The sequence below is a fragment of the Mesoplodon densirostris genome, chromosome 15 (assembly GCF_025265405.1).
Source record: "Mesoplodon densirostris isolate mMesDen1 chromosome 15, mMesDen1 primary haplotype, whole genome shotgun sequence".
Taxonomy (NCBI): domain Eukaryota; kingdom Metazoa; phylum Chordata; class Mammalia; order Artiodactyla; family Ziphiidae; genus Mesoplodon; species Mesoplodon densirostris.
Window position 1 is genome coordinate 28,437,522 of NC_082675.1, and position 27,339 is coordinate 28,464,860.

General features: G+C 43.4%; 1 protein-coding gene and 1 long non-coding RNA gene across 13 annotated transcripts in view; one reads left to right on the forward strand and one right to left on the reverse strand.

The window, feature by feature from the left end:
• Positions 1-22,152, reverse strand: part of CEP192 (centrosomal protein 192) — a 95,676-nt gene extending 73,524 nt beyond the window's left edge. For all 12 annotated transcript variants that reach the window (XM_060119550.1, XM_060119547.1, XM_060119546.1 and 9 more), the window contains exons 1-7: positions 22,060-22,152; positions 21,610-21,778; positions 15,878-16,048; positions 15,074-15,199; positions 6,119-6,294; positions 3,531-3,580; positions 1,242-1,362 (exon numbers count right to left, since the gene is read on the reverse strand). In XM_060119550.1, coding sequence (XP_059975533.1) covers positions 1,242-1,362; positions 3,531-3,580; positions 6,119-6,294; positions 15,074-15,199; positions 15,878-16,044 — 640 coding nt within the window. In that variant the 5' untranslated portion in view covers positions 16,045-16,048; positions 21,610-21,778; positions 22,060-22,152. The remainder of the gene's footprint in view (positions 1-1,241; positions 1,363-3,530; positions 3,581-6,118; positions 6,295-15,073; positions 15,200-15,877; positions 16,049-21,609; positions 21,779-22,059) is intronic.
• A 193-nt stretch (positions 22,153-22,345) lies between these two features.
• LOC132503022 (uncharacterized) lies at positions 22,346-26,554 on the forward strand. Its single transcript, XR_009534546.1, has 3 exons — positions 22,346-22,601; positions 22,681-22,939; positions 25,534-26,554. It is a non-coding gene; the product is annotated as an uncharacterized LOC132503022 (long non-coding RNA).
• The last annotated feature ends 785 nt before the right edge of the window (positions 26,555-27,339 follow it).

Here is a 27,339-nt window from a genome sequence, read left to right on the forward strand (position 1 = left end):
TAGAATATAGTAAGTGTGGCAATGGAAAAGGGCAGATTATTCAGAAAGTACTGTGGCAAGTGAGTAACTGTCAAAAAAGAAAAGATAAGCCTGCCATAGAAGTAAAACCAAATTCCAGGTGAATTAATGATTAATTGTAAAATGAAACCTCAAACAGTATCTGATCTTGAAAATGAAGAAACAAAAAAAAAGATATAACAAAGCTGAATACTCACAGATATGATAAAAATTTTTTCCACCTCCACGAAAACCAAAAAGTTGCAAATAGACAAATAAAACAATAATGGCAGTGCTTTTCATGGTTCTAACACCCAGCCGGGCAAGGGAGGATAAAACTAGAACACTCAATCACTTATAACAGTATTGTAAGCCTTTTCAAGAGGATAATTTTCCAATCATCTCTGAGAATCTAGCCTACTAAAACAAGGATCTGCATAAATTCAGGTCAACAATTCCTCATCAACAATTCCATAATCTAAAAATACCTAAAAACTAGCAGCAAAACCTGCCCTGATTTTATAGCTTCTATCTATCCCACTTGGCTCACCAGCCTGGCCTTCAAAGCCATGGATAATTTGGTCTCTGCCTATTTTCTGGGTTTATTCCCCAATTCATACTCCTACAGGTGCTATAAACCTGCCACACAAAAGCACTGGCTATTCTCCAAACATGGTCTATATGCCCACACCTTAGTGCCTTTGCTGAAGCTGTTCCTGCTTTTTGAATGTACTTCTCTTCTGGTATCTACATTAGGGCCTATCACAGGCCTCCTTTTCAAGGAGGAAGAATCGCATCCTCTTTAAATAAAGCCTCACAGATACCTTCCTCAGTCAGAATTAACTTGTCACCCTCCTATGACTCCCACACAACTTATACCATTGAGATACACTTCACACAGTCGGAGGTCAACTATGCATCTCTCTTGCCACATGCAGTCCTTTCAGAGAGCAGGGGCTAAATATTTCATTGTCCCCTAATTTCTTAACACAGTGCTTTATACTTTATACCTTAATGATACTCAACTGAGGGATAAGCATAATCCTATCAGGATTGCTATAGAGAAATAAGTTTAAAATCCGATCACTTAACACAAGTGGCCACTTGAGTGCTCGTAAGTAAGAGGTAAAGGAGAAGGCAGAGAAACAAAAAGGTGCATAGTAACTACGGCAACAAAGCAGCAGAGATACATGGAGTGGCAAGGTCAGGACAAGGAAAACACCAGTTGTGTTTTGTGATGCTACCAGAAGAATCTTCCAAGCTGGCAAGTGACATCAGTTTCTCATTTTCTAGGAAACTATTATGGCTTAAGTCATTGTTTGGATTCCTTTCTTCAAAATGTTTTCCAGCATCAGGAACAACAACCTATAAGAAATAAAACTGTAATGAGAGCAGCACACTCACTACTGTGAAGACCACAGCACAGGCTGCAGAAAGGCCCATCAATGTGCTCAAGGTCTGTGGTTCACAGTTCAGGCAATGAAGGGCTACCTGTTTTGCACGTATTAATAACTTTCTTCCTGCCCCCATGCCACCCCCCTCCCCTGACCCACCCAATGAGACATCCTTAAAGTTCCAAGGTTTCACACTGTGTGCACGTGCTCTAAGGACCTGGTAATATAGTTCGTGTACTAACACACAAATGAACTGGGGCAGCTCAAGGCCTGGACAGGAGGTGCAGGTAACAGCAAAGCTGGACTCTGCAGCCCACCCTGGACAGTGGACGTCCCTGCTCCAACTAGGGGCCACAAGGCACATGGCAGTTTGCTAGGACACTTCAAAGCCCAGAATAAAATGTGAAGTTCCTCAAGTGTCAATCTTATTTCACCATCGTATTAAATATATATCAAATAATACCATCTCAAGAATTAAGACTGAAAAATGCACATTAACGTTTTGGGAAAAAACACGGGCTCTCAACCCATTTACACACTTGTAGAGCACAGTGCTGAGTTATGCACTCAGTTTGGACAATGAGACCTTCGCTGCCATGGCTGCCAGGACAGCTCACGCTAAACCCAAGGCCAATGCAGTGGTGGCCCCACTGGTCTAGGTTTTCTAGTGTATTTATTTTCACCCTGCTCTTACTTCTTCATCTTTTGTATCAAGTATCTCATGTGTCTATACTTGTCTTCCTGCTTTCTAGTTTTATGGTCCTTCTCTTTGTTATCAATGATTTCTAATACTTTTAGGAAGTTAATTCTTCAACCATCCTAAGGAAATAAAATTACCTATCACAGGAAAAGTTATGATCTCTCTCTTAGAAACCATTTTTCTCAGTGTTCAAGAAATCAAGCCTTCTGACTGAATTTCAATTTGACTACACCTGAAGTTCCTCTAAAAAGCATCACTCACATATATAAGTTACTAGTGGTTACATAGAGGGAGCAGTGTACAGAGCAGGGGTCAACAAACGTTCTCTGCAAAGGGCCAGACAGTAAACATTTCAGGGTCTTCTGGCCATGCAATCTCTGTCACAACTTCTCAACTCAGCTGTTGTGGCACAAAAGCAGCCATAAACAATATAGAAACAAATGGACACAGCTACTTTCTGATAAAACTTTACAAAAACAGGCAGCAGGTTGGATGTGGGCAATGAGCTAGAGTGTACCAACCCCTGGCACACAGAAACAACTCTTACTTTAGACCTCTTTTAATCATTTGACAAAAATAATGTTAAAAATTCTTACGAAAGTAAAATAAAATAAAAATTGCATTTCCTTTTTGTAAGTTTTAAAAGTATCAATACTTGGTTCATACTTTATAAACAACTCTCATAAATATGAGACCGTTTATGTTGAACACAAACTGTTTATCTGCTCAGTGCCTGTCCTCTGAGGAGCCCGTCTCTTTTCACTTCATGTGGTCCGGGGGGTGGGGTGGGGGTGGTTTTAGTCACATCCCTCTATCTATGCACATATATGCACTGATGCACATGCACACACATGCACACACATGCACACACGCACAGAAGCGGATGTAGGGTCCAGCATCATAAATCAGAGTTTTATCCCAACCCACCCATTGGCACAGTGATTTACAGAGGGGAGGACAGACCCAAGTGAGCTCATTAGAACTGTGCTTTTTTTTTAAAAATTTACCCTAAAAGAAAGATCATGTTCTTGTTTTTTTTCTTTTTCATGTTCTTGTTTTTTTTGATCATGAACACTTGGGTTGCCTACAAATGAATTCAGCTTCCCTATCATTCAACAGATTATCAAGTGCCAGCTATGTGCTGGACACTCAGGATGCAATACATGAAACAAAGAGAAACCCTCACTCCACGGGACCAACATTCCAGAGGAGTCGGCATGGAGTGAAGCAGAGCAGAGGTGCAGACAGCCCTGGAGACACAGGAAGCCCCAGACCAGCCCTACTGTCAGCTTCCCGGTTACTCGTAGCAGTAAGGTGGATTTCTGCTATTTACAAGTGGAAGACTTCTAGCTAATATTAATACTACTTAGCATTCATATTTGTGAAATAGGTACTTTCACTCTCCTAATACTAGAAATTGATAACATAGAAAAGATTACCTTGTTCTCCTTATTCATCCAGGATCGTGAACAAAAATCAATAGGCAAGTCTGTTAAAGTAAACAAAAACAAAAACTAAGACCAAATTATTAATATTTTATCAACTAAATACCCAATAACACTCAAAAATAGCAAATTAATGAACTATACATTTTTTCCCTTTAAATAGAATAGAGGACTTTTAAATGATGGTATAGGAGCCCAGCAGTGGTCAGTTAAATTAAAAACCTGTTAGGGTGGGGAAGCTTAAAAAATTATACATATGCCAAAAACACCTGAATAGGAATCTAACAAGGCTTTAAAGCTAACTTCTGCTTTACAGAGGATGTGGGGAAGAGAGAAGAAAAATGACACCACGAGTGATCAAACAGACAATGCCAAACAGCAGGACAGCTCCAGAATGACAGACCTAAGAGACACCACGACAGATGGAGCAAAATACAATGGAACCTTCCTTGAACCCCAGTCCAAGCAAACCAACCAAGATAATTAGTAAACTGAATATGGACCAGAGTACTATATGATAATAACAGAATTATTTTGGTTAACAGTATTAACATCACTATGGTTATGTAGGAAAATGCCCGTATTTTTAGAGACGTAAGCTAAAATATGTAGGAATAAAATGATGTCTGGAATTTTTTAATATCAGGAAAAAAGGTAATAGAAAAACAGAAGAGATTAAGCAAGTGTGACAAAATCTTGTACTAACTGAAACTGTGAGAGAGGTATATGGGGAGGTTTTTTTTAAACTGATATAAAACTTACATACCATAAAATCACCCTTTTGAAGTATACAATTCAGTGGTTTTTAGTATATTTACAAAGTTGTTCAACCATTATCACGAATTCCACAATATTTTCATCATATCAGAAAGAAATCCTGTACCCATAAACAGTTACTCCCCATTCTCCCTGCCCGCCAGGCCCTAGCACCACTAATCTACTTTGTCTCAGTGGACTTGCCTGTCCTGTACCTACAGATTCACCTTCGGATAAATGGAGTCGCAGCATGGGGCCTTCTGAGTCTGTCTTCTTCCACTCAGCATGCTTTCAAGGGTCATCCTATTACAACAGGTATCAGTACTTCACTCCTTTTTATGGCTGAACAACACTCCACTGTATGGACATACTGCATTTTATTTATCCATACATCAGCTGATGGCGATCTGAGTTGTCTCCACTTTCTGGCTACTCTGACTAATGCTGCTATGAACATTCACGTACACAAGTTTTAGTGTTGACACACGTTTTCATTTCTCTTAGGTGTATGCCTAGGACTGGACTTGCTGGGTCATAGGGTAATGCTACGTTTAAAGTTTTGAGGAAACGTTAAACTATCTTCTACAGCAGCAGCACCATTTTACATCCCGACGAGCAATGGGTGAGCGTCGCAGTTTCCAACCAATACTTGCTATTTCCCATCTTCTTGATTCTAGTAATTCCAGTGGGTGTGAATTGATCTCTCATGGTTTTGAATTTCCCTGATGATTACAGCTGTTGAGCATTTTCTCATGTGTCTATTGGCCATCTGTACAACTTCTTTATAGAAATGTCTACTGAACAGCCTCTGCCATTTACAGTACTGGGTTATCTGTCTTTTTATTGAGCTATAACACTTCTCTACATATTCTGGATGCTGGTCCCTGATCATATACATATGATACATATGATTTGCAAACATATTCGCCTATCTTTGGGATGTCTTTTCACTGTCTCAAAAGTGTCTTTTGAAGCACAGAAGTTTTCAATTTTGAATAAGCCCAATTTGTCTTACTTTCTTTCATTTCTTGTGTGAGGAGTTAATCTAGTCTACTTTCACACACATACGACATTTTTCATCAAGAGAAATACAAACATCCTGTAAAAATTTTAACTTAGGAACAAAAATGACTGATGACAAGAATACAAATTAATTGGTAGGGCAAATGTGACAGGTGTATTAGAAACAGCCTCCTTGTCTTGAACATGAAGTGTGCTGTGACCATCAGACAGCATGTTTTCCACAGGAAAGGAGATTTCAGCTTAATCAGTATGGATAATTAAGAGATTCATTAAGAGATCCTTTCCTATAAAAGTATTATAAACATGGTATTAATAGGTAAGTGTCAAACCAAAGCATTTTCAGTTTATGGTATCATAGTTTAAGATAAACACTGGTCCACAGACAAAAAAATAAGAAAGGAGATTAAAACTGTTTGATATCACTTATATGTGGAATCTAAAAAATATAACAAACTAATGAATATAACAAAAAAGAAGCAGACTCACAGACAAAGAGAAAAAAATAGTGGTTACCAGTGGGGAGAGAGGAGGGGGAGGGGCATTACAGGAGTAGGGAATTAAGAGGAACAAACTATTAGGTATAAAATAAGCTACAAAAATATATTGTACAACATGGGGAATATTGCCAATATTTATAATATTTTATAATAAATGGAGTATAACCTTTAAAAATTGTGAATCACCATACTACACACCCGTAACTTCTGTAATTTTGTACATCAACTATACGTCAATTAAAAAAAGATTTTTAAAAAGGAAATTAAAATATATACATTAAGGAATGATTTCTAATAGTTCAGTACCTCGCTCCTGCTCCAGTGGTGAAATCCCATCAGAAGGATCTTGGCTCTGAAAGGGTTTTGCAGCTCTAACGTGCCCCTCTTCCGTTCTTCCTCTATCACTTTGAAAAGCTGACTCTTTGAGGACAGCACCTGACAAATGTCGACCTTCTGTCTGATTCTTTTTCTTAGAGACAGAACTTTTAAATTAGGGAACAGAATAATAATGAAATATTAGTTATCTTAGGTATATCTATAAAGTATCCATTAATCAGTTATTTCTTAAAAAGAAAAAATGGATACAGTGAAAAGAAACATTTCTGGAACCAGCCAGGCGTCCTGCGGACAATACCATCATTTTGGGTCCAGTGATGTACATCTACCGAAGTCAAATATATTGCTAGTCTGCCTCTCAAGTGATAAGAGGCAGAGTTTTTTCTTTCCCAAGTAAGTATCTGTGAATCTACCACATCTAGAGAAAACCTCAGCTTTTCAAAAAACAAGACAGACTTAAAGGATATTGTATATTTGCCAAATAGCTACTGCTTGGAACTACAAATGCTTTGAAGCTGTACTTTAGCCCCTGCCACTGTTCTATCATCATCTTCCATTTGGATGGAAAGGTTCTTCCTTAAACGCAACTTTCCACCCAACCTACTGCAAAAGCTCTTGGGTCTGTCCCCACTCACCATAGGCATTTCACCAGCAGATGGAACTTCAGGAAAAAGCTGCTAAATGCAACAAATTCATCATGTGACAAACCCAGGGCCAGACTTAAATCTGGCCAGGATGAATGAAATGAAAATGGCTCTTACACAGACTCCAAGTCCTAACCCTCTGCCCCTGAGGCAAACTCTAACTTGCCTCCCAGTTTCTCCACCTCTTTATTGCGGCTGTAATACACAGAGAGCCAACCACTTAATCCAAAGGTGCATATGCAGGCAGGTATAGGAAAGCTTCACCCCAATCAAACAGAAGTAAGTAAAACAGAGGGTAGAGGGGACTTCCCTGATGGCGCAGTGGTTAAGAATCCGCCTGCCAATGCAGGGGACACAGGTTCGAGCCCGGGTCTGGGAAGATCCCACATGCCACACAATAACTAAGCCCATGTGCCACAACTACTGAGCCTGTGCTCTAGAGCGCGTGAGCCACAACTACTGAGCCTGTGCTATAGCACCTGCGAGGCACAACTACTGAGCCCGCGTGCCTACAGCCCATGCTCCGCAATAAGAAAAGCCACCGCAACGAGAAGCCCGCGCACCGCAATGAAGAGTAGCCCCTGCTCGCCGCAACTAGAGGAAGCCCGCGCAAAGCAACTGAAGACCCAATGCATCCAAAAATAAGATAAATAAATTTATTTAAAAAAAAAACAAAAAACAAAAGCCAGGGGCGGGTGGAAAGGCTATAAATGGATACAAAGTCATGTGGTAAAGAAAACAGAAAAAGAGGTGTGGGGGGGTGGTACACAGCAAAGGAAACCACAGGATGAAAAGGCAGCCTACTGAATAGGAAAAGATATCTGTCAGTCATATACCTAATAAGGGGCTAACTTCCAAAATATACAAAGAACTCATACAACTCAATAGCAAAAACACAAACAACCTGATTAAAAAATGGGCTAAAGACCTGAAGAGACATTTTTCCAAAGACATAGAGCTGGCCAACAGGTACATGAAAAGATGCTCAACACTGCTAATCACCAGGGAAATGCAAATCAAAACCACAATGAGGGACTTCCCTGGTGGCACACTGGTTAAGAATCTGCCTGCCAATGCAGGGGACACGAGTTCGAGCCCTGGTCCAGGAAGATCCCACATGCTGCGGAGCAACTAAGCCCGTGAGCCACAACTACTGAGCCTGCACTCTAGAGCCTGTGCTCTGCAACAAGAGAAGCCACCAAAATAAGAAGCCCGCACGCCACAACGAAGAGTAGCCCCCGCTGGCTGCAACTAGAGAAAAAGCCCGTGCACAGCAAAGAAGACCCAATGCAGTCAATAAATAAATAATTTAAAATAAATAAATAAATAAAACCACAATGAGAATGTGGTTCTGTCAGAATGGCTGTCATCAAAAGGACAACAAACAGCAAGTGTTGATGAGGACGTGGAGAAAAGGGAACCCTCCTACACTGTTGTGGGAATGTACATTGGTGCAGCCGCTATAGAAAACAGCATGAAGGTTCCTCAAAAAATAAAAAATAGAACTACTATATGATACAGCAATTCTGCTCCTGGGTATTTATCTAAAAATGAAAACACTAACTGGAAAAGATATATGCACCTCTATGTTCACTGGAGCACTATTTACAATTGCCAAGATATGGAAGCAACCCTAAGTGCCCATCAATAGATGAACAAAGAAAATGTAGTCTGTGTGTGTGTACACATACACGCAATGGAATAGCACTCGGCCATAAAAAAATGAAATCTTGTCATTCACAACAGATGAAACTAGAGGGTATTAAGCTTAGTGAACTAAGTCAGACAGAGAAAGACAGATACTGTACGATCTTGTTTATAAATGGAATCTAAAAACACACAAACAAAAAAACCAAGCTCATAGATACAGAGAGCAAACTGGTGGTTCCCAGAGCCTGGGGTTGGGGGAGAAATGGGTGAAGGGGGACAAAAGGTATAAACTTCCAGTTATAAAATAAGTCCTGAGGGATGTAATGTACAGCATGGTGACTGTAGTTAATAATACTGTATTGTATATTTGAAAGTTGCTAAGAGAGTAGATCTTAAAAGCTCTCCTCACAAGAAAAAAAATTTTTTTGTAACTCCGTAAGGTGACATGTTAATGAGACATATGGTGGTGACATCTCCCAAATGTATACCAACATCAAATCAAGCTGTACACCTAAAACTAATATAATGTTACATGTCAATTATATCACAAATAAATAAATGAGAATATGAGGAAACAAAAAGACAGTAAAGGTCCCTATGTAACATATTTTTAAGAAAAGGGGTGGTGGGGGGGGGAGCAAGACGGTAAAATGAAATAAAGAAGTCAGGACATTTAGTTAATTTTCATATCTTAAACCTCCCCCTGCCACTCCCCACCCCCCGAAAGACATGTAGTGTGACCATTAAAACTTTAGGACAACAGAGACAGTTGAGGGCACTCTAAATTAACCACCACCATCACCCCCCTGCAAAACTCAACTTCCTCAAACCTACAGCTATCATTGTTTTTAAAGGCCCATCAAAATTTTTCAAATTAAATCTTAAGCAAGTCTTTCAGGCAACCGTCCCAGAGAGCCCTCCATTTCTGCTCCCCAACCCACCCACATACATCAGCAGTGCCAACACGACCCTGTGCACCCAGGAAGAAGGCTCTTCTCCAGATAAGGCCTAAGAAACGCCTGTGCAGAGTGGAGTGGCCAAGAACACCACACTGAACACCTGGCACTTACCGAAGACCCCAGCCTGCCCGCCAGGCTGTGTGCTCCCTACCTCTGATCTCTGTTCCTCCACTCCTCTCCACTCCTCTCCTCTCCTCTCCTCTCCCCTCCTCTCCTCCACCTACTGGCCCCTTGAGAACCCACCTTCCCGAGTGGTCATCATGATTACGGTCTTGCTTCCCAGCAGTCTATTCTCCACTGGTAGCCAGAGGGGGCTAATCAAACCAGAGTTGAGATGGAACCCTTGGTGGGTTTCCCACTTCACCCGGAGTCAGAAGCTTTGCCCACCCCATGCCGCCTCCTTCCTGCTCATGGACACACCAGGGATGCTCTCACTCAGTGCCCTCCCGCTGCTGCACCCTCCCCTTGAAAGGCTCCTCCTCCTGAGGCCAATGGGGCTGACTCTCCTTCAAGTCTCTGCTCTGAACTCACACCTCCTCAAGGAGACTCACAATGACAACACCTTTCAGCCCTCCTAACTTCCCTCCTTATCATGTTCTGTTTTTTCCTATCACTTTTCCCCTTCTAATATACTGTAAAACTGGTGTATTTTGGTGTCTTTTTGTGTGATGTCTGTTCTGTCCACTGCTATTTCCCAAGCCCTTGAAGAGGTAGCTGGCACACAGTAGGCACTCAGTCAAAAACACATATTGACTGAAATTGAAACTGTGATTAAAAATCTTCTGGGCTTCCCTGGTGGCGCAGTGGTTGAGAGTCCGCCTGCCGATGCAGGGGACACGGGTTCGTGCCCCGATCCCGGAAGATCCCACATGCCGCGGAGCGGCTGGGCCCGCGAGCCATGGCCGCGGAGCCTGTGTGTCCGGAGCCTGTGCTCCGCAACGGGAGAGGCCACAGCAGTGAGAGGCCCGCGTACAGCAAAAAAAAAAAAAAAAAAAAAACTTCTAACAGGGGCTTCCCTGGTGGCGCAGTGGTTGAGAGTCCCCCTGCTGATGCAGGGGACACGGGTTTGTGCTCCGGTCCGGGAGGATCCCACATGCCGCGGAGCGGCCGGGCCCGTGAGCCATGGCCGCTGAGACTGCGCGTCCAGAGCCTTTGCTCTGCAACGGGAGAGGCCACAGCAGTGAGAGGCCCGCGTATCGCAAAAAAAAAAAAAAAAAAAAAAAAAAAAAAAAAAAAAAAAAAAAAAAAAAGAAAAGAAAACCTTCTAACAGGGCTTCCCTGGTGGCGCAGTGGTTGAGAGTCCACCTGCCGATGCAGGGGACACAGGTTCGTGCCCTGGTCTGGGAAGATCCCACATGCCGCAGAGCGGCTGGGCCCGTGAGCCATGGCCGCTGAGCCTGCGCGTCTGGAGCCTGTGCTCCGCAACGGGAGAGGCCACAGCAGTGAGAGGCCCACATACCGCAAAAAAAAAAAAAAAAGATCTTCTAACAAACAAAAGCCCAGGACCAGATGGCTTCACAGGCAAATTCTATCAAACTTTTAGAGAAAAGCTGACACCTATCCTTCCCAAACTCTTCCAAAATACAGCAAAGGGAGGAACACTCCCAAACTCATTATGCGAGGCCACCATCACCCTGATACCAAAACCAGGTGAAGATCTCACAAAAAGAAAACTACAGGCTAATATCGCTGATGAACATAGATGCAGAAGTCCTGAACAAAATACTAGCAAACAGAATCCAACATACACCATGATCAAGTGGGGTTTATCCCAGGAATGCAAGGATTCTTCAATATATGCAAATCAATCATTGTGATACACCATATTAACAAACTGAAGGATAAAAACCATATGATGATCTCAACAGATGAGGAAAGAGCTTTTGACAAAATTCAATACCCATTAATGATAAAAACTTTCCAGAAATTAGACACAGAAGGAACCTACCTCAACATAATAAGGGTCATACATGACAAACCCACAGCCATCATCATTCTCAATGGTGAAAAACTGAAACCATTTCCTCTTAGATCAGGAAAAAGACAAGGTTGCCACTCTCACCACTGTTACTCAACATAGTTTTGGAAGTTTTAGCCACGGCAATCAGAGAAGAAAAAGAAAAACAAGGAATACAGATCAGAAAAGAAAAAGTAAAACTGTCACTGCAGATGACGTAATACTATACACAAAGAACCCTAAAGATGCTACCAGAAAACTACTAATCAATTAATTTGGTAGAGTAGCAGGATACAAAATTAATGCACAGAAATCTCCTGCATTCTCCTACACTAATGATGAAAAATCTGAAAGTGAAATTAAGAAAACCCTCCCATTTACCACTGCAACAGAAAGAATAAGATACCTAGGAACAAACCTACCTAAGGAGACAAAAGACCTGTATGCAGAAAACTAAAAGACACTGATGAAAGGAATTAAAGATGATACAAACAGATGGAGAGTTATACTATGCCCTTGGATTGGAAGAATCAACATTGTGAAAATGACTATACTACCCAAAACAATCTACAGGTTCAATGCAATCCCTATCAAACCACCAATGGCATTTTTCACAGAATTAGAACAAAAAATTGCACAATTTGCATGGAAACACAAAGACCCCGAATAGCCAAAACAATCTTGAGAAAGAAAAATGGAGCTGGAGGAATTAGGCTCCCGGACTTCAGACTATACTACAAAGCTACAGTAATCAAGACAGTATGGTACTGGAACAAAAACAGAAATAAAGATCAATGGAACAGGACAGAAAGCTGACGATAAACCCACGCACCTATGGTCACCTTATCTTTGATAAAGGAGGCAAGAATATACAATGGAGAAGACAGTCTCCTCAATAAGTGGTGCTGGGAAAACTGGACAGCTACATGTAAAAGAATGAAATTAGAACACTCCCTAACACCATACACAAAAATAAACTCCAAATGGATTAAAGACCTAAATGTAAGGCCAGACACTATAAAACTCTCAGAGGAAAACATAGGCAGAACTCTATGACATAAATCACAGCAAGATCCTTTTTGACCCACCTCCTAGAGTAATGGAAATAAAAACAAAAATAAACAAATGGGACCTAATGAAACTTAAAAGCTTTTGTACAGCAAAGGAGACCATAAGCAAGACAAAAGGACAACCCTCAGAATGGGAGAAAACATTGGCAAATGAAGCAACTGACAAAAGGTTAATCTCCAAAATATACAAGCAGCTCATGCAGCTCAGTATCAAAAAAAAAAAAACAACCCAATCCAAAAATGGGCAGAAGACCTAAATGGACATTTCTCCAATGAAGATATACAGACTGCCAACAAACACATGAAAGGATGCTCAACATCATTAATCATTAGAGAAATGCAAATCAAAACTACAATGAGGTATCACCTCACACCAGTCAGAATGGCCATCATCAAAAAATCTACAAACAATAAATGCTGGAGAGGGTGTGGAGAAAAGGGAACACTCTTGCACTGTTGGTGGGAATGTAAATTGATACAGCCATTATGGAGAACAGTACAGAGGTTCCTTAAAAAACTAAAAATAAAACTACCATATGACCCAGAAATCCCATTACTGGGCATATACCCTGAGAAAACCATAATTCAAAAAGAGTCATGTACCACAATGTTCATTGCAGTTCTATTTACAATAGCCAGGACATGGAAGCAACCTAAGTGTCCATCGACAGATGAATGGATAAAGAAGATGTGGCACATATATACAATGGAATATTACTCAGCCATAAAAAGAAACGAAATTGAGTTATTTGTAGTGAGGTGGATGGACCTAGAGTCTGTCATACAGAGTGAAGTAAGTTAGAAAGAGAAAAACAAACACCGTATGCTAACACATATATATGGAATCTAAAAAAAAAAAAATGGTTCTAATGAACCTAGGGGCAGGACAGGAATAAAGACACAGATGTAAAGACTGGACTTGAGGACATGGGGAGAGGGAAGGGTAAGCTGGGATGAAGTGAGAGAGTAGCACTGACATATATACACTACCAAATGTAAAATAGCTAGCTAGTAGGAAGCAGCTGCATGGCCCAGGGAGATCAGCTTGGTACTTCGCGACCACCTAGAGGGGTGGGATAAGGAGGGTGGGAGGGATACGCAAGAGGGAGGGGATATGGGGATATACATATGCACATAGCTGATTCATTTTGTTATACAGCAGAAACTAACACAACACTATAAAGCAATTATACTCCAATAAAGATGTTAAAAATAAATAAATAAAACGAAAACAAAAAAACACGTTGAGAAAATGAATATGGAGTTAACAACTTTAACATATAGAAAGTGCTTATATCTAAATGTCATCAAGAGGTAATTCACAACAAATATATAAGTAATGAATAAACATTAAATTATGTTCAATCCCATAAATCCTCGATTATGAATTCAAACAGAGTACTTTAAGACTGCCTGTAATACCGCCATCAAGACATAACCACCATTTACATTTTGGTGTAAAGCCTTCCAGACTTTCTTCTATTCACTTAGGCACGTGTATAAATTCTTTTACTTCTAAAATTGAGGATCAGGGGCTTCCCTGGTGGCATAGTGGTTAAGAATCTGCCTGTTAATGCAAGAGACATGGGTTCGAGCCCTGGTCGGGGAAGATTCCACATGCTGCAGAGCAACTAAGCCCGTCTGCCACAACTACTGAGCCTGTGCTTTAGAGCCCGCGAGCCACAACTACTGAAGTCCGCGCACCTAGAGCCCATGCTCCGCAACAAGAGAAGCCACCGCAATGAGAAGCCTGCACACCACAACGAAGAGTAGCCCCCACTCACTGAAACTAAAGAAAGCCCAGCAATAAGGACCCAATGAAAGAAGGGAGGGAGAGAGGGAGGGAGGGAGGGAAGGAGGGAGAAAGGAAGAAAGAAAGAAAAGGAATAAATAAATAAATAAATTAATTAATTAATTAAAAATCGAGGATCAAAAATAACACCACCAAATGTCAGGGATGGCTCAGAGAAGCAGGCATTCTCATGCACATCTTCTAATGGGAATGTAAACTGGTACAAATCTTCCAAAGAGCAATGTGGTAATCCGCAGTGGTCTTTAAAATTAAATATTCTTAACTCAGCTATTTTGATCCTAGGATTTTATCTGAATAAAATAACCTACTAGATGCAAAATGTATGTATAATAAGGAAGTTCACTAAATTTATAATAGTAAAATTCCAATCATCTAAGTGTCTAACGTGGTGCAGCCATTAACATTATGATACATACCTACATTAATTGTAATGGAAAGATGACACAATCATTAATTTTTGAAGGTTATAAACAGTACGTACAGTTTAATCCTATTATTGTTAAAAATTAATACATATGTACATGTGCATAGAAAATAGTCTAGCAGACTAAATAAAAAGATAATCAATGTCTCTTCTCCAGTTACTGGATGACAGGTCTTTGTTGTCTGCCTTATAATTGCCTGTATTTTATAATTTTTTCAATGAGCATGTTTTACTCTTGGAATCAGAAAAAGATTTTGAAAGACTAAAAATGTTTGCGATTAATATCATACAAAGAAAACTGTTAAAATTCTTATAAACGATCAGAGACACAATCACGTGTTCATTTTCCACAAGACTACGTGAGACTCACTCTTAACACAGTGAAAGCAAGATGAAGTAAGAACTCACTCATCATCCGGGAAGACAAGCTGTAACCTCTCTCTTGGTTCAGCTTCACTCTGGCTACTGGGAGACGACTCTGATGGAATTGAAAACTTCCCTTCCACTAAATAAGATGCCTGGACATCAGAATTCCTACACACAAAAATTCTGTTTTAATTGTTAATAACTAAATTATACACATTTAAAATTCACCATGACACAGGACTGTATGACTGTAAAACCAACCACCAGGGGGGTAAAAACAAATAGGGTCCCCAAGGTTCAAAACCATGTGGAAAGCACTGAAAACCTGTGCAGCAGCAGAATGTGTGTATTAAACAAGAGTCGTGGAAATCTTAAAGCTAAAGGTTTTTAAAGAGTTAATCCAAACCCCTTCAATCCAAAGGTAAAGATGGTGCTCCATACAGAATGTTTAGGTTAGGAGGACGGGAAAGTGTTTAGATATTCAGGCATAGGTAAACTTTACACGTTACACAAGATGAGTGAACTATACCCATCACATCTGGGGGTGCAGCTCAAATCACCAGCCACCAGGAGGCTGAACTAATACAAAGCCAATATACCACGGACAGAAGGACCATTGGTAGGCCAAAAGGTCACTGGCATTCAATCCCAAACCTACCCACCCACCACTGATAAGGCGATAGAACAGCAAAGAGATGGTTTTATCTTCTATGTTGATTTTATATAAATGGTCATCTGCCTCAGAGAAAGCTAAAGCTCAAGATTGGCTGAAAAATTTCACAGAAGTATCAGTATATAGTAGGCTTTAAGAATCTAAAAAAAATCGTCGGTTCAAACAATTCTTACCTGTTATCAGTGCTGGATCTATTTCTAGCAAGCGTTGAAACAGCAACAGGCAAGCCAAGATTTGAAGAAAGAGTGACATTTTCCAAAATCTCACTATTACCACCAAGTAATGAATTGGTTAAAAAGCTTGGGAATGACTCATCAGCTATACCTCGAAAATCTTCCATCTCACTGCAACAATAAAAGTATTCTTATAAATCATATATTACCATAAAACTTTTTCAAACGATTAAGAGTACAAGTCCCATAAATCTTAGAAAACTGATAAAATCCTTTTTTTGGAGCAGCTCTAAGAGGGGATACTATAGCTGAGAATATAAACATCAAACTATCTTCTTATAATTAACATAATAATGAAACACAACAGCTTAATTTACTCTTGGATTTTGAATTTATTGAATAAAGAATCGAAGAAGGCACAACACTAATGGCATATACAGACAATTTCTGGACATCATACAAGCTGGGCACACATTCTAACAGGGAATAGAATAAATAGAACTAGCAAAATCTAGTCCCTGATTTCAAAGATTAAGGATGAGTAAATGGTTTAAAAAGTGAGTCTAGGGACTTCCCTGATGGCGCAGTGGTTAAGAATCTGGCTGTCAATGCAAGGGACGTGAGTTCAATCTCTGGCCGGGGAAGATCCCACATGCCTTGAAGCAACTAAGCCCGTGTGCCACAACTACTGAGCCCGAGTGCTGCAACTACTGAAGCCGCTTGCCTAGAGCCCATGCTACACAACGAGAAGCCACTTCAATGAGAAGCCCTGCACCACAACTAAGAGTAGCCCCTGCTCGCCGAAACTAGAGAAAGCCTGCACGCAGCAACGAAGACCCGACGCAGCCAAAAAATTCAACAAACAAACAAACAAATAAATAAATAAAGTGAGTCTACGGCATTCCCTGGCGGTCCAGTGGTTAGGATTCAGTGCTTGCACTGCCGAGGGCCCGGGTTCAATCCCTGGTCAGGGAACTAAGATCTCACAAGCTGTGCGGTGCAGCCAACAACATCAAAAAAAAAGTGAGTCTGTTCAAAGAAAAAATTTAAGTTACGTAAAGTATATTTGGGGACTTCCCTGGTGGCACAGTGGTTAAGAATCCACCTGCCAACACAGGGGACAAGGGTTCGATCCTGGTCTGGGAAGATCCCACATGCTGTGGAGCAACTAAGCCCGTGCACCACAACTACTGAGCCTGCATGCCACAACTACTGAACCCCACGCACCTAGAGCCAGTGCTCCACAAGGAGACAAGCCACCACAATGAAGAGTAGCCCCCGCTTGCGCAACTAGAGAAAGCCCACACGGAGCAAAGAAGACCCAACGCAGCCAAAAATAAATAAATAAATAAAGATAAAAAGAAAGTATATTTGGCACATGGACAAGGCAAAAATGGTAAAAGTGGCACACAAAGGCTAAGTCTGGAAAACACTGGCACAGTCTGTACTACTGATAGAGAACCTACAGTGCATGCTGGCCACTCGTTCGATGGACCCTGATCTCAGAACTCAGGAGACGTTACTCAATTTTAAAAATATTTCAGAGTGCTTATCATGTAAGGGCTGTGTGGAATTCAGTGAAGAAAATAATTAAATTAGGAAAGACTCAAGAGATGAGAGGATATTGGCCCTATACCTTGAAGAATGAGCAGGACATTTCAGGCAAAGTATGAGATAAGAGGGCTGTTAAAGGTGACAAATGAACATAAGCAATGGTGGAAAAGAATTAAAATTTATTGCATACCTACTACCTTAACTCACTTATCCTCGTTTTACAAAAGAAGAAACAAACTCAGAGACTAAACTAGCTAAACTGACCCAAGGTTGTGCAATTAATAAGATTCGCGCCCAGGTATGACTCCAAACTCTGCTCTAAGTTCTGAGGATGTGGTGGCCATAGCAGGTGCTCCACCATATTTGGGCAACGGGTGAGTAAAACCACGGAGCCAGATCCTACAAGCCTTAAATGGTGTATTAGGAAGTCTGGCCTGATTCCATCAGCTGAAAGGAGAGGAAGGGAGAGGGCTTAGCGCCTGGATGGATATTCTAAAAGCTGCCACTACTGATGAGACAGACGACAATGCAGGACTGTGCTGGGGTCGGTGGCAAATCACTGACGTGTGAGTTTAGATATTATGGGCTAATTTACTCTACAAAGTAGGAAAAGCCTTAAGACCACTAGAAACCTACTAAACTCACCTGATCACAGATGAAGGATTCACACTCCTGGCAGAAGCCTAGCCCTCCCATTCCAACACCCGCCTCTCCTCCTCGACACTGCTGCATCTCTCGGGGCAGTCCTCCCCATGAGCACAAGAAGCCTTCCTCAACCTCAGCCCTGCTATCCCCCAACAGCTACCACCACCTACATCCGCACTCCCTCTACCACCCAGACCTCCAATATGAGTCACTACCGGCCCCCCAGCTCCACCCCTCATCCAAGCCCACTCCCAGCTGGCTTCCGTCCCACCGCCCTAACCAAGGGCTTGTCAACATCACCACTGATCTTCCTGTTGCCAAACCCATAACTCCACGATCAATTTTCAGTCCTCCTCGTCTTGGACCTAACAGAATCGAATTCACACTCCTTCCTCACAGAAGTACTTTCTTCATCTGGTTTCCAAAGCACCACTGTCGGCTCTTCCTCCTCCTTCTCTCCCGGACCTCCACACAGCGAGGGCTCCAGGGCTGGCTCCTGGGTCTCCTCCATCTACCCAGCCTCTCTGGATGAGTGCTCTCAGTTTGAAAGTTTTAATTCCCATATGAAACTTGTATCTCCAGCCTGGGTCTCTCCCCTGAACCTCAGATGTTCAACCACCTACCTGACATTTTCACTTAGGTATCTAACAAGCACCTAAAACATCAATCTTGATTCCATCTCACTGCAACCCCCTCAAGAAAAGCCTGCTCTTCAATCTTCCCCACAGAGAAAACAAGTCCATTCTCTAGTTGCTCAGACCAAACCATCAGTGTGCAATCCCTCAGCAAATCCCAATGGCTACACCACAACCATATAACCAGAACCTGCCATTTCTCACGACTCCTGGTTGCTACCGCCATGGTCAAGCCACACCCTCTCCGACCGGGACCCTCCCTGCAAGAGCCTCTATCTTCCTCCCCAGACTACCCTCCACACACTCAGGTTACCCAGTCAAACAAGCCAAACATTCACTGCTTAGCTCAGAACACTCCACTGGCTTCCCATCTCACTGAGAAAGTCAGTCTTGCTGGCAACGGGGGACTGAGTAACTCTGACCTGGGACCTCCTGCTCCTCTCCCTCGCACCCTCCACCCCAGCCACCCTGACCTCGCTGCCGTCCCTGGAACCCACGGAGGCTCCTGCGCCTTCAATTCTTTCAGGTCTTTGTATAAATGTCCACTTTCCCACCAGCGTGTACAGTCAGGCTCAGCATGCCAATCTCCTTGCCCTGCTTCCTTTTTTCTGTAGTGCTATATAATTCACCAGTTTAACTATTCCCCACCCCACGTTAGAATGTAAGTGCCATGAGGGCAGGGACTTGACCTGTTCTACCAATGAATCTAGAGCAGTGCCTTGCACAGAGTAGACCCTCAATAAATTTGCTGAATGAATGAAGATGTTCAAACTGGGTCAAACCCAGCAAACTTATCACCAGCTATCACGTAAGCACCATCCTCTCAGACCACAGCCCAGTGTTTTCCTCTCTTCGACATGTCTAACTATCTACATTTCCTCTTCTCGATTTCTACAAACACTTTCAAACTCTCCCACACTAGGGACACAAGAGGTGGAAAACCTGTCCCCACCCTTCCTTTGCACCTCTGCACCACCTTCTCACCTTCTCTCCACAGCCAAGCATCTCACCTGACAGCCTCCCCTTCCATGTTAGGGACACCCAGGATCCTGACCTCAGCTCCATCACGCAGTGCACATCTTATACAGACAAATCTCAAACTCAAATGCCTTCAGGAACATGCACCGTCAGACAACAGGAAAATACAGACTCCACCTGAACCCATTTAAACACAGTAAAAACACTGTTGTCAATCAAAACACATCTAGTGGAGCCTATTCCTGAGGGCAAAACAGGCCTTGTCTAAAACAATCCCTGAGTCATTCTACATCTTTCTGACTCTACTACCATCCTACCCTACTGAAAAACCTCCTAACCAGTCTTCACAGGCCAATTCTTGCCACTCTACAATTAATTCTCCACATGGCAATCAAAGGGATCGTAAACCATAAGCCAGGTACCATACTCTTCCTGAAAACTTCAGTGAGCCACCTCATCTGCACACCCCAGCCTCACTCACCACATAACGGCTTTTCTGTTCCTATAATACTCAAGCCCATCCCCACCTCGGGGCCTAGAATACTATTCTAGATGTCTGCACAGCTAGCTCCTTCCTGACATTCACCTCAATTCAAAGCTCACCTTCTAAGAGAGGTGATCCCTTATCATGAAGTCAAATGTACCCCAGAGTCCATAGTCATTTTAATTTCTGCGAGCACTGATCACTGTCTGTTTTTGTATTTGTCTGTCTTCTTCCACTAAAAAGATTTCTCCCTAAGAGCAGAAACTTTGCCTATCTGTCCATCAATCTTCAAACTCCTGCACAGGGGACTTCCCTGGTGGTCCAGTGGCTAAGACTCTGCACTCCCAATGCAGGAGGCCCAGGTTCGATCCCTGGTCAGGGAACCAGATCCCGCGTGCTGCAACTAAGACCCGGTGAAGCTAAATATATAAATAAATAATTTTTTTAAAAAATAAAATAAATTCCTACACAAGTCTTCCAAGTAACCTTCTCACATCTAGTCTTGTAGTTACTAAGTTACTCATTCACTTATAAATATATATACCACATCAAAATGTATACCATCTCTTTAAGGGTTATCTCCACTTAGAAAGAATCAAATCCAAGAAAATCCAGATATTAAGCAAAGATCATTCATGCAACAATCATTATCAAAAACAAACGGTGAAAGACACTCTGCCTGGCTGTGTGAAGCAACAATAAGGTGGCTCCCCTCAGAAAGCTGACAATCCCTACCCACTATGATACAGTGCTAAGTGCAGGAATAGAGCTTTGCTGTGGGTGTAACAGTAACACAATCCAGGGGAAGATTCCTCCAGATGCAACCTACTGCCCAGTTTCTCTTTTCCAGAAAGGACTACACTTGTTCTAAGCCATCTATGGACATGCCAATGTCCATCTATGGACAATACAATATTATCTTTCCTTTTACTGCATTTGAACTAAGCAGCCAGCTCTGGGATTTCTCTTGGTATGTCCTTAAAGCAGTAACTTCAAAACATCCTGCTCAGGCTTCCCTGGTGGCGCAGTGGTTGAGAGTCCGCCTGCTGATGCAGGGGACACAGGTTCGTGCCCCGGTCACGGAGGATCCCACATGCCGCGGAGCGGCTGGGCCGGTGAGCCATGGCCGCTGAGCCTGCGCGTCCGGAGCCTGTGCTCCGCAACGGGAGAGGCCACGGCAGTGAGAGGCCCGCGTACCGGAAAAAAAAAAAAAAAAAAAAATCCTGCTCGAGTTTACTGATATTTAATTGCTTTCATTTCATGTTTGGATACATAAAATATCATCTGCTGTAGTTATCGACTGGAAGCCTATGTGCACAACTGAACACACTTAAAAGTATGAGCTGTGGGAAAAAGCCAAAGTCAAACTTCCCCAACGTTCTAAGATACGCTTTACCATTAGGTAGGCATCTAGCAAAACAGTTTTCAAAGCTTACCGTAAACTGCCCTAAAAACTGGAATCCGGAGAAAAAGTTGACCTTGGAGCAGTAAAAATTCCAGTCGAATTACCTCCAAATGGTAACAGCGAATGAAAACACTGTCAAGAAAACAGCTGTCCTCCAGGCGAGGGCCTCGAAAGGGACCTCATGCTTCAGCGAACAAAGTCTGCCGTCGGGAGAAAACAAAAGCAAAGCGACCTCAAACACTGTCACCTTTCCCGTTTTTCCGTGAAACGACCCGCAAGAGGCCGGGAGCCACGGTGACCCGGCCGCACCCGCCGGTCAGCAGCGCGTCACCCCCGCCCAGCCCGGCCCGCGAGCGGGGAGCGCCGCGTTGGGGAAAGAGGGACCAGGCCCCGGACAAAAGACCCGAGTCCCGGAGGCCCCGCTCTCAAGGCAGCCCGACTCGCCCGCCCGCCGCCCCCCGCCCCCCGAACGACCCCTCACCGAGCCCGCAACGCCAGCCGCGAGCGCCCAGCCCGCGGAAGGTCCACAGAAGAATGCTCCGGCGTCCAGCGCCTCCACCAGTGCGCGTGCGCGCGTCCCCACACGGCGGGCGGCCGTACGGTGCGCCCCTAGGGTTTACGTCGGTTCGCTACAGGGACCGAGGGGCGGGGATTCCACGCCGGCTTTGGATTGGACGGCGCGAAGGGGCGAGCCCGCTGATTGGACGAGGGCGGGCATCCCGGATTTGAAGCGGGAAGCCGCGCCCGGCCCAGAGGCGCCGCGCCTGGCGCCTCGCCCACTGAAGGACGCCACGCCTCTCTTACCTGGTGCTGCAGAGCAGCGGCACTCGCCTAGAGCACAGAGAACTACTTCGGGTGGACCAGGCATCTGACACACCCCGAGTTCGGAAGTGTTGGCACTGTGCCTAGGGGAGCGGATGCTGACGTGTAGTTACGTGCCGCACGTTTACACCGACAGTGCTGCGGTTAGAAATTCATCCCCAGGGTCCGCGCCACACGAAGTCGCCCATGGGGCGTAGTAAGGTTGGTTCCGGGTGAAGAGGGGCGAGGAGATGAGACGGTGCGTCCCTAATTACCTTCCTCCATTTCCCGTTCTCCTTAGGCCACGAGTCCCGTCACCAACGCCTGCTCACCACGAGGCCCTAACTACTGCTTTACTGAAACCACACCTTTCACAGGACTCCAGTCCCTGCCTTTGTGTGGCAGGTTCTGGTCTGACACTTGTGAAGACCTTGACCTGGAGGCTTCAGCCTGAGACTCAGAGGGGATGGAGCTTGTGCAGCGGCTGGCAGCTTAAATGAGACACGAGGCCAAGGAAGGAGGGCCGCCTCTCTGCTCCCGCTCCGCTCCTGAGTCAGCTAGTGAGTGCCGGTTACTTCCTGTCTGAGCTGTACAGATTTAGCATTAATTTTAGATATATGTTTTATTTTTAACACTGGAGGCTCTTACATCAAGCAAAATTGATCTCCTCCTTGGTTTATTTTTTAAACATTTCTATGTAAAATAACACACAAGTATAGAAAAGCACCCTCCGCAAAGGGAGGGCTCAGTGAATTACAATGGGCGCTCCACTCTGGGGAGCAGTAGTTTTTCCCTCTGTAAAGGCCCAGATGCTTCTGAGGAGCTCCTCTCAGCTTCCTTACTCTGGCCCCAGACCTCCACAGTGGAAATCCCAAAGGGACTGGATTCTTCCAGCCCTCCAGCGCCCTCCACTACTTTCTGATTGTGCTGCCACACTAATTTTGAGTTGTTTGTGTGTAAATCACTGCACTTGGAATATACATGGAGTAACTGATTTCATTCTTATAACCAAATAAGTTAGCACTTATTCTTCTCCCCTTCTACAGGGGGCTGCCAGGGTGCTGGGGACGTCCTGTATATTGAACTGGGTGTTGGTAACAGATGTGTCTATATTTACAAGAAACCATGAAGCTCTACGCTTAAGATCTGTGCCCTGTACAATACACCAAGTAAATTTCAATTAGAAAGAGATGCAAAAAAAATTTCCCCACAAAACAAACTTCAGGCCCAGGTGGCTTCCTCTGATTTCTACCAAACATTTAAGACAGAAATGATGCCTGTCTCCTACACACTCTTCCAGAGAACAGATACAGAGGGAACACACCCACACTGCTTTCATCGGACCAGGAGAATACTGATGTCATACCAGCAGCAGATATTACAGGACAGGAGAAATCACAGGCTAAACACTTCTGAATGTCGATGTCAAAATCCAAAAGCAAATATTAGCAGGGTAAATCTAGAGGTTTTCAGAAAGGAAGGAAACTGGGATTTCATGGCGGTATTTCCAGTGGTTGATGTGGACAGGATCACTGGGTGTTTGGGCGCTGCCTGGGAACGTGGAGAGAAGGGACAGTGCCATCCGGTTAGTGGAATGAACATTTGGTGACCGAGATTAGGAGGGCCTGGGTCATCCTCAGAGACAGTCCTGGGATGGGATCTCTAGGCTGTGGCTATGGCGGGGTCCCTCTAGGAAGACATGGGCCTCTCTCCTGTGCCACTGCAGGGTCTAGGGATGGAGGAGGAGTTTGTAGGGGCTGGATTTTGATGAGGAAGGAGGAGCAGGGAAGGTGCGCCCTCAGAGCCAGTGCAGCCACGGCCCCTCCCCAGCCAGGCCGTAGCCCAGGCTACTCAGACGGTGCTCACATCAATAGTCAGGCGACAGTGGGGCACGCCAGCTTCACCCACTAAACCACCAAGCACAGCCCAGCAGGCCACTGTCCTCATTAATCAGCACTAACTGTGCATCCAGGGCTGGTTGTTGAAGACCCAGCTCATTTGTGAGAGACGTGCCATGTGGGCAGCTGGCTTGGAGAGACCAGGGCTCTGAGCCACGTGGAGACAAGCCGACCACTGGTCAGACCACCAGGAGGCTCACCCAGTGTGTGAAGATGCTGAGGGAGGAGGGACGTAGATGGGACCCCCTGATCCTTCAAGGGACCTTCTTTCAGGGATATTTAACAACTGTGGGATCAGGGATCAACATGTAAAGGAGGCAGCGGGTCAGGCATGGGCCCTCCTGTTGGCTCAGACCCCTCCTGCCCTTGGAGCAACCATGGGGCAGGCAGGAGGATTGGGGGGATGGAGGGAGGGGAGCCCTGGGCTCAGGAGTCCAGGGCACCATCTAGAGGATTCAGGGGTTCAGGGATTTCTGTCCCAGGGAATCAACTACATTCCTGTCCCACATCCATCTGTCATCAGCTTTGCGACTCTGGGAAAATCACTTAAACTCTCAACATTTTAGTGCCATGTACCATTAAATATGGATCACAGCACCTGCCGTGAGTTCCCCACGGAGCTGATGTGGGGATCACAGGAGATGATAACAGATATTCTTCACAAGCTCTAAAGCATCACACCCATAACCTTCCCCGCTGCCCTGGCCTGTGGCATCCAGGTCCCCTCTCTGGAGGCAGCACTACTACATTTCTTGCTGATTCTTCCAGACATTTACTATTGGAACACTTAGGTAGCACCTATGAAGTACCCATCATTTTTCTTCAGGCTTTGTATTTACTAATTTTTAGCCTCAGAACATAATACAAATAAGCAGATCCTATTAATATTTCCATATCACTGGCCAGGGAACTGAGAAACAGAAGGGCTAAGTAACTAACCTTCCCAGGTACACGTGGCTTTCAAATAGGATTTGATTTCAGGCCATCAGGCACCAGCACCCATACTCTCCCTCACTGTGTTGTGCTGACTTTGTACTTGTCTCATGTAAATAAAGTTATTTTCCCCATGCGATCAGCCTGTTGGGTATTTTAAGTGCACGCTAAAATGCAAGGTCCATCTTCGTAAGCCCTACTTTGATTCAGGGGGCTCCCCGGGCAGCTAGTAATAAGGAGATCTGAAGTTTGACCTGTGAATTAGTTAAGACTTTTGCCAGGAAGATGTCAACACCTCTTGCTATTGTGAATGTATTTCCTAGGAACTCGTTTCAGGAATATGAAGAGAAAAAGACAAGGATTCAAACCAAGAATACATATGGGGATTGATCCTCAGTGAAGAAAATATACTGGCTGGCCCTCACCGTCATTCAACAGCTCAAAATGAACATCTAGTCCCAAAGGGTTGAACCTCAAATATCATCCCATACAAGCCACTCCATTGAAGTCACTGTGGGAATTCCATCATGAAACTGATCAAGAGTAATGACTATAAAAATGTTGTCATATTATCTTTTTATTGAGATATAATTCACATTCCATCAATTCACATTTTTTTTTTGAACTGTGTGATTCGGCGGCTTTTAGTGTACTCAGGTTTTGCAATCAACATCTCTAATTCCAGTACATTTTCATCATCCCCAAGAGAAACCTCATACCTAGTATCAGTCATTCTCATTCTCTCCTCCCCTTTCACCCCAGCCCTGGGTTTTTCTGTCTCTATTGATTTTCCTGTGCTGGACATTTCATAGGAATAGAACCACACAATGTGCAGACTTCTGTGTCTGACTTTTGCAGTAAGCAAAATGTGTTCAAGGTGCATCCAGGTTGTAGCATGTATCTATCCTTCACCCTTTTTATGGCTGAATAATAGTCATTGTATGGATATAATACATTTTATTTTTCCATTCATCAGTTGGCAAATAGTTGGGTTGTTTCCACTTTTTGGCTATTATGAATAATGATACGACAATATAACACTCATGTACAAGTTTTTGTGTGAACATATGTTTTTTATTTCTCCTGGACATATACCTGGGAGTGGAGTTCCTAGGCCATATTGTATCTCTGTGTTTAACTTTTTGAGGAACTGCCAAACTATTTTCTTTTTCATATTTGCACCAGCAATGCTTAAAAGTGCCAATTTCCCCACATCATTGCCAACCCTTGTTTTTAAAAAAATTATATGCATACTAGTGGGTGTGAAGTGGTATCTCACTGTGGTTTCAGTTTGCATAATTTTGACTAATAATTTTGGACATGTTTTCCTATGCTTATTGGCAATTTGTGTCTCTTTCTTGGAGCAGTATCTATGCAAATTCTTTTTCTCATTTTTTTTTTTTTTTTTTTTTTGTGGTATGCGGGCCTCTCACTGTTGTGGCCTCTCCTGTTGCGGAGCACAGGCTCCGGACACGCAGGCTCAGCAGCCATGGCTCACGGGCCCAGCCGCTCCGCGGCATGTGGGATCCTCCCGGACCGGGGCACAAACCAGTGTCCCCTGCATCGGCAGGCGGACTCTCAACCACTGCGCCACCAGGGAAGCCCTCTTTTTCTCATTTTTAAAATTTGGTTATTTGACATTTTATTGTTGAGTTGTCAGTGTTCTTTACATATTCTGAATACTAAGCTTTATCAGATATATGATTTGCAAACATTTTCCTTCATTCTGAAGGTTGTATTATGTCTTTCTTGATGGTGTTCTTTGAAACACAAAGGATTTTAATTCTGATAAAGTCCTATTTCTTTTTCCTTTTGTTGCTTGTGCTTTTGCTATCATATTTCAGAGTTCATTGCCAAATCCAAGACTATGAAGATTTATCCCTTTTTCTCTTCAGAAATTTGTATAGTTTAGCTCTTATATTTAAGTCTTTGATCCATTTTAAATTCAAAGTCTATTTTGTCTGATATTGGTATAGACACTCCTGCTCTCTTTTGGTTACTATACAGTTTGGAATTTGAGTTTGGAATTCCTTTTTCTATCCTTTAACTTTAAACCTGTTTGAGTCTTTTGATATCAAGTGAGTCTCTTGTAGACAGCATATAGTTGGATTATATGTTTTTACCTATTC